The sequence below is a fragment of the Cephus cinctus genome, unplaced genomic scaffold (assembly GCF_000341935.2).
Source record: "Cephus cinctus unplaced genomic scaffold, Ccin1 Ccin1_scaffold3086, whole genome shotgun sequence".
NCBI lineage: Eukaryota > Metazoa > Arthropoda > Insecta > Hymenoptera > Cephidae > Cephus > Cephus cinctus.
In genome coordinates, this window is record NW_014334458.1 from 65,559 (window position 1) to 73,706 (window position 8,148).

Genomic DNA, 8,148 nt, shown 5'->3' on the forward strand with positions numbered 1-8,148 from the left:
CCCCCCCTCCCCCAATTTTTCTATCGCACTAGGACTTACGACGGTTTACGTAAAACAGTCGTAAAACTGACAAACGCTTTTTATCCCGCCCGTGCACAACTCATAATTTAAGCTAATTGCTCGGCTCTGCTGAGTATTGTGAAAGTCGCTACATTTATTGCAGCTCTGACGCGCGAGCAGGTATCGTGAAATCACAAAGAACAAAGGTCCGAGGATAGTTCGTCATTCGAGGATATTCCTCGATATGTAAAAGTATATGGAGGGACTTACCGTGCGAAGTTTGAACTCCGTATCGGTGAACTGCTTCAGGAACTCCAGATGATGATCCTCCTGGTCCCAGACTATCTGCTCGAGGCCCACAGCGTATTTCTGCATGTACTCGTACGCATTTAGCAGGGCCGTGTCAAGCTGAAACGACAGGATGGTAAATAGAATTTTTTTACTAAAAACATAAAAATATGTCAAAAAAAGGATCTCGCGTCTCCTCCACTCACCTGCAGTTTATCAAGAAAGTTTTTATCCAGCTGTTGTCCGAGCTGCTTGGGAATATCCGTCTCTCCTGGCAACCAGTCATAGTGGTTGTTCTTCCATGCCGAGTGGAGATCGGCAAAGTCAGTGTTGAATGTCTGCTTGATCTGAAACAGTGAAACAAAAAGTTCGCGATCAAAGACCAGCTCGCAGCAGGGCAAGAAAAGCGGCCCCCCTCCCCGGGTGCGGATAAAGGTACAAAAAAATCCAAAAAACTAAAAGAGATTCAAGGCCACCAAGTCCTAACACTAAAACTCGATCTAACATTGTTACCGGCGACGTAAGACCAAAAAAAAAAAAAAATCTCATTCGCATCGTCCCCACCACGCGGCCCGACTCGACCTGTCTCGTGCCAAAAAGCACGGGAGCTCACCTTACGTTCTCAATATCTCATGCGTACGCGTATCGCAGCACGTGGAGGTGACGTTACGTAAAAGCTCCGAGTGGAAGCATCGAATGATTCATAATGACTCGTTCGGTGTAAGCGATGCCACAATGGGACAATTAACGTGTCTGGCCGGTCGCGGCGCCTGGTCTACACGGCTTCCAAGTAGATTCCTGGTAAAGCACTCGCGGCGCGCCTGCTAGCCGGTATTCCCAAAAAGTCAGACTCGAAAAGAGCGTAGGTAGCAGCCTGGGGGAGCGGATGGCCCGGCGCTGCCGGTAGACGAGCGACCGGGTCCGCCGCCGTTCGCCTGCGTCGTCCCGAGCAAGAAACGCGACCCGAAGGAGCGTGTCGAGCTGCTCATCGCGGCGCCCTGGTTACTCACTCCGACGCTCGATTATACCGGGAAGAGGATCCAGCATTGTCGAGACAAATCGCATAACTGGCTGCTCGCGGTAATCGGTGACTAAACGCAGCCCCAGTGGCGCGGGACTCTTGCTAAATCGAGTCCGGTGCGTTCGCGCCAAGTCAAATTTCGTTTCACATCGGAGCCGACGCCGATGCTACAATTGCCGGCTACTGGGAATTGCGCCCGCAATGTGGTTAGTGCAGCACGTGCCCTGCTAGTACGCGGAGTACCGATACTTGTGGGTTTAAATATCGAGCGTGGGAGAGTACTTTTTTTTTTACTGTTATGGTAACATTGTCTTACGTGTATATGTATATGACTTTTTGGTACTGTATTAATATTATTTTTTTTATCGTACGTCGCGTCCGATTACAGTTGGTACCTGCAGCTGGGTCATATCGATACGTGCTTCGGTGGCATCGTATGATCGCCAGCTGGGCCCAGAGCAGACTCCATTCATTGTCAGCCTCTCTTATCTGGAGAACGGAATGATAACAATCAACACCCAATGCTACTACTTTTGCAGGACGTTATGATCGCGGTGGTGTGATGCCTTCGAAAGGACTACCTCGCCATCGATCTCAGTCAGAGGCCCGGACTGCCAAGCAGTATTTAAGAGATAAGAGTGAATAAAGGTTACTTGGGTACTGTGCCTGAGATCTATATGGTGGATAGATATGCTAAAAGGGTCTACGGTTCGTTTAAAGACACCCGTTAGATACTGGTTAACTTGGACGACAATTAGCATTTATTTGTGATTTTACAAAGTATCCGTTTGATTTAGGTCGAGCTGAATTTAAAAAGGTACGATCTGGTGTCAATGTGTCCATTTTGTAAGGAGCGGTTCTTCCATAAGCGAGAGGTCCCACTTTTATACACGGTTGTTTCTTACGTCAGAGAAATATTCGATTCTCCTCGTGGAAATGGAAACAAAAAACGAGCCGCTTAGGCAATTAAAGGCAATTTTACGATAATCCGGTGTCAGCGGGCCCCTAATAAATACATTAGCCGTCCGTACTTTGGTGTACCGAAAGGAGTCCTTACTCCTATGGCCTCCTACGTTTTATGGCTGGTTCGACGCTGCTGAAGGCTCTCATCTGGTAGCGGCATGTAAAGTCGCTTTTATCGACACAGGTAGATATAAACTGGAGACAATGAGGAATATCGAAGAAGTTAAAGATTTCAGGTGTACACATAATTTCGAACTTTTTTTTTCAAAAAAATAAAATTCCGAACCTGACGATCCGTAATAATTTCGCGTGAGACACAAGCGACGAGACGAGAATTAAGAAAAATTGTCGCTAACAACCACTGGCGGTGAGCAAATCGTAGCTCTGTATTTCTCTCTCTCTCTCTCTCTCGCTCTCCCTCCACTTCTCCTTTTCTCTTCTTTCTGTGCCTCGTAAAAAACTCCTCGGCCACACCGAAACTCAAATAATCGTAAAACTGGACTGAAAACCGGCAGGAAGTAGGCTGGAGTCCCCGACGCACAGTCGGTGGGGACCCGTCAAAATCAATTAGTCTTTCTCTCTTTCTTTCTTTTCCCGAAGCTCGGCCACCGCTTATTAGAAGTTATAAAAATTCGGTACAACGGGCCCGGGCAGCGATCGAAGGTTCTCTCATCGAAGTACAACCCACCTCAGCCGTGCCCATAATACAATTAACAAAAGTAGACTTCCTTCACGGATTTCGTATTTGAAAAAAAAAAACAATATATAAAAAACCCTCCAATCAGTCCTATCCAGATCAGCTCGATGAGCAAGCTCAAGAGAGTCTACCGTGGTATATCACTCGACGATATAGTTCCAAGGCGACAAAGGTATTCCGGAGAGCGAGCGAGCACTTAACGAATTGTATAATATCTAAGAAGTCGAAGTGAGCAGGAATAACATTGAAGTGGTCATATATATATGTGCTGGCGCGTTGTATCCGGTCTGCACTTTAGTATGCAGGCGGAGTGCCGGTGTGGTAGGTGGCTACGAAGGAGGGGCAGCTTCCGATTCTGATTTATTGGAATCCTCCACTTCCGATATTTTACGATTCTTGCACGTAGCTATACGTCGTACCCCTGAAGAAGGGAACGACGCCTATGCGTCTCCATCATCCTAGCCCACGACACTTTGTTTACAATCACGAGTGAACGCGCGTGCTGAAGTTGCCTCGTCACGCCTAGAGTCGACGACGTCGCCACGTACTTATATATACATATATATATATTCGTCTCACAACGAACTTCACAGCAGAGGTCTGACAACGGTACGACTTGGCGTCCATCATCGCGCGGACAAAAGGGAAGCCGGAAGCGCATAAGTGAAATGAGTGTAAGGAGACGCGAGATAGATCGGCTGAAGAAGGATAAGAGAGTGTTATCAGTAGAGGAGAGTAGATAAGGATTGAATTAATATAACATCCCGCTGCTTCCCACAGATAAAGATAAGATGACCTCGAGGATGACGTAACAATGGACCATCCAGACAGTATGTCGCCGTAGCTCGGATATATCACAGTCCGCACCTGCACGGGCTACTTGAGCCCCAATGACTCTTATCCTTGTCCCAGTATGCACCCACCCGTACGTGTCCTCCAGCGACTTCTACGAGTCCCAAACGAAACTTCAATCCACTTGGAGAGGCTCCCTCTGCTTCACGGTGGGTTCTCATAGGGCTCCGGAGCGGCGATCCAAGAGGATATCGGGTGTTATGCGCTGACTTAGAAAACATCGGTATCGAGTATCGCATGGGCGATGATGTAACGAGTGTCGGAGAGCTCTGCAACCCGTTGGACCCCACTGCCGATTGTGAGAGAGCCCTTCGGATCGATCCGAGGATCGCGATCCCGATCACTTTACTCGGTTCCTACAACGTGGAACTGGATTCCACTTTGCAGTTTGTTGCAATAGGAGGAGCGGGATCGGTGCGCTCCGCGTATATTTAATTGCGTCGCCGCGCACTGTTACTGCGTGCTCCCGAAACGCACAGGTGTCCCCTGGAGGCGTACACGTCACGTGTGCCGATGTGCCGGCGACTTGGCTAACGCGTGTTTTGAATCTAATGACCCGGAGAGAGAAGAGACGATGGAGTAAGAAAAAGCGCGCGCAGAGCGTGAGCGTCGTGACGTTCGGTTGGCACATAAATTATAAAACTGGCTCAGTCGCCGAGCGCCGCCTCGTGTGCCGATCAGCCTGAAAATACGGAGTAAAGTTTCGGGTCTGCGGTCGAACCGCAGGATCTCAGTGCGGTTTCCTATATGGATGATACCTCGGGATTTCTCCCTTTTGTCTCTCGGGGATCGTTTCGGCTAGGTCCTTGAATGACATACCGGAGCACCGATGAATCATGCGCTTCCATCCAAATGGATACCTTGAGAATCGGCCTGTTCGAACTGACAGTACAAAGAGAGTAGCCTCTGAGGTTGCTCGGAGCGATCGTTGGGCTCTTGGAGGTTCGATTCGTACGATTAACGGACGGGACCACGTAGTGCCTTAATTGTGTGATGAAATGTTCTCCAATTATTTATGGCTAGTCCGGATGCGACCGGACAGCGAACTAAGGACATCCGGAACTGGACGTTGGGTCAAGTTCACTTGGATCCGGTCTTTAACTTCGAGAATCTTTCACCAGGTTCAAAGTGCCGGTCGCTTGGCTCCCGATAGATCCGTCCAGAGGACACTTTAGCTTCCTCGAATGAGACTCAAGATTATAATGGAATCGAGATCGCTCGTCTTGGTCTTATCCCAGTAGCGGTAGATCAAAACGGTTTCGTATTACCGATTCTCGATGCGTTTCGACGCTTTATCAGCCGTAGGTATGTCACGAGCCTTGCAGCTGATTAATGAACGTGTGTCCGAGTACCCGGCCTTACTACCCTGATCGATGGTGGGGACTCCTAAGGAACGTTCTCCTACTTCCGGCGGACACTTACACAAGGATATAGATACCGGGTCTTGCTTCTGAACGAATCACGTTCCTCCTCTCGTTATTCCTTGAAATTTGATTAGAGATCAGCTGAATGGATGATTCGTGTAGCGATCCGAGAGACCTGGATCATCATTGATCGAACCGAGAATGATTTTCATGGCACGAACGTCCTCTCTATCGACGTATCAAGTATATTTTTCCTCAACCACGAATCCGCGTCTGGGTTCAAATTAATCACTGTAAAATCCTTATCTCAATATTTCTTAATTTGAATTATGTCCGATCGACGTGATACAATATAAAAATAACTTGAACGATTTATACGCGAAACTTTCGAGATCTCTTTCGAAGGATGGTGTGACTCGTCGCACGATCAATGTCCGTCTCACCGGAAGTACAGCCATAACTGCCTTCCGCTCGAACGACTCTCTTCCCCTCTCTCATTCCCCCCCCCATCTTCCCTCTCTCTAACCCCCTCCCGGCTTTACCACCCACGCCAGTAATTATAGTCCCATTGATGAGCTTACTACTCCTCCTATAGTCCGTGCGTATCTTGCGATTAATCGATTCGCCATTCTCTTCGCGAAAATTTCAAGAAATTTTTGCACAACCGATTAACCAACCGTTTGAACTTTCGTTGACTCTGCTTGAGTCTGTGTTCGCGTCTCTTAAATTTTTTCGCACGCTCTCCTCGTTTATTCACGGGAAAAACAGAGAGCGTTGGCGCTACGGTTTTCCCCGTGGTGTCGTCATTGACTTCGGCTTCCTATTTACCATCTCGATAGCCTTACAAAACATGTCTATCATCATTGGTCCTACGAATTGATCCTTAATGCAACGAGATTGGCTGAACGAGTGCATATGCGTTTCTACATTACTTTTTCTAACGGATATACCTAAGTGTCGTTCGAATGACTTAATAAAATTTTCCACATAACCTAATAAAATTACTTAGGATTTCAATGAGTTTAATGCAATTCGCAAGTACTCACGTAATCGTCGCGAAAGAGCTGCGCCTGCATAAGCGCCATCTTGGCCTGAACGACCACCTGGGTGATCAGCTGCTCGTCCCGAAGTTGCACCATATCAACATCAGCGTCCAAATCATCGGCTGCCAGGCCGCAAGGATTTACCCATTTGGGTGGTGAATTCAGTCGTCCTTGTCTATCCTCAAGAGTCATCGTCGTCGGGGCTCCGTGCACCGAGACAACCAGCAAAGTTATTAGAAGGCTGCCTAGCCCTGAAAATATAAATAAAACATACAACGTGAGTATTTTTCTTTATTACTTCGAATGATTCAGACATTTTTTGTAAACCGCAAAAAAAAGTTATAAATTTGTATCGAAATACCATAGCGATAAAAAGTCTGAATAAATTATGAAATTGGATGAGCCATCGAGTGGCCGAAATTCACGAAGACTTCCGTACAGTGGAGCAAAGGGCCCAGAAGCGCTTAATCGATTTATTGTACACGATTACACGACAACCACGAATCTGAATGGCGTCCGTCTTATGATCATCATGTAATTTGGTGCAGGTTTCTGGCAAATTATCGTCACCATGAATTTCGTTCCCGTTTCGCGCGTTATTTCTTCTCTTACGACCCTTGATGACAGGTCTTGGCTGCGGTCCAGCGACGAAAACCGTGCAAACTCCTTAAGGCCGCACTAGGCGACTTTTAAGTCAACGCCTGGCATCCCGAGTCTCCCGTGCGCACGTATCTCGTAAACTGTCGAAATAAGGTCAAAATCATCCCAACGGTCTTCGATCGTCACAACGAGAGATCCGACGAGTGAGTTTCAGCGTGAAAACAACAATGAGAAACAAAGACGCATAAGTCTTCTACGAGGCGCTAAAAAAATCATAAACGTCTGAGCTCTCGGGACTCGAGGTAGAATCAGTAGGTCTCTCGACGGAGACGGCAAGCGGCAGCCAGACGCCTCGTACACCTTACGCATGTTAACGAGCGACTCCTAGACATACCTCATCGCCGTAGGCAGAGATCAATTTACTGCGAAGGATAGACTATACTTCGCATCGAAACCGTAATCGAAAACGTGCCGCGCGTGTGACATCCGTTTAAGGGGAAGCTGATGATACCCCAATGATCCATACGTTTATCGAGGTACCAACGTCGCAGAAGGGAATGTCGTCCGCCTGGCCGTATTGTTATGAAGGTATAAGGGCGTCCTGGGACATCTGGTCAGCCGATCTGCTCGTTACCGAGAGTTGCACGGTCGACCTCAAAAGTCAGGTCGATCGATTGTCATCGATCGGACACGAGACCGGTCTCAACTTAGCCAACCAGGGCCACCCCTGGCCTAGCCCAATGGAAGCTACAGCAGCACGGATAAGATACTGGTAACGATTTTCAATTAAATTAATTGTATTAAGACACGTGTTAATGCCAGGATGACCTTCGACACCCAAGACGGTTATGAGCCATTGATAATTTCCAGAGTCCACGTGAGCAAGGGAGCGTAAGAAGGAACGTATAATAATAACTTCCAAGGGTAGCTAAAGGCGTCTAATTATTTTCAAAGGATGACTGACTTCTCGTAATTACGCGACGGCCCTGCGAACTGATCCGATCTTCCCCTACAACCACCCTCGACCCCTCTCCTCACCCTCAAACGACCTACGCACATCGTCGTACACCAATGAAAGGTCAACGATGAGAAAAGCTCCATTCGGACAGTTCGGACGCGAGGATGAGTTCGGAATGAAGAAAATGCACGGTGACCTTTGACCTGGTACAAAGGTGAACTGTTACGATATACGATGGGGAAGGGTGAAGGGTCCAAGATAACAATTGTTACCGGACCCATGCGACAGGGTTGACATTTTTCTACGTGGGCCTATACCCCCCCCCCCCCCCCCCCCCCCCCCCCCCCCCCCCCCCCCCCCCC

The 8,148-nt window shown here is 48.1% G+C and overlaps 1 protein-coding gene across 4 annotated transcripts in view; it reads right to left on the bottom strand.

The window, feature by feature from the left end:
* Positions 1 to 8,148, bottom strand: part of LOC107274437 — a 42,226-nt gene that overhangs the window by 4,556 nt on the left and 29,522 nt on the right. For all 4 annotated transcript variants that reach the window (XM_025091694.1, XM_025091695.1, XM_025091693.1 and 1 more), the window contains 3 exons: positions 6,232 to 6,479; positions 495 to 635; positions 271 to 408 (listed from right to left, as the gene is read on the bottom strand). In XM_025091694.1, coding sequence (XP_024947462.1) covers positions 271 to 408; positions 495 to 635; positions 6,232 to 6,420 — 468 coding nt within the window. In that variant the 5' untranslated portion in view covers positions 6,421 to 6,479. The remainder of the gene's footprint in view (positions 1 to 270; positions 409 to 494; positions 636 to 6,231; positions 6,480 to 8,148) is intronic.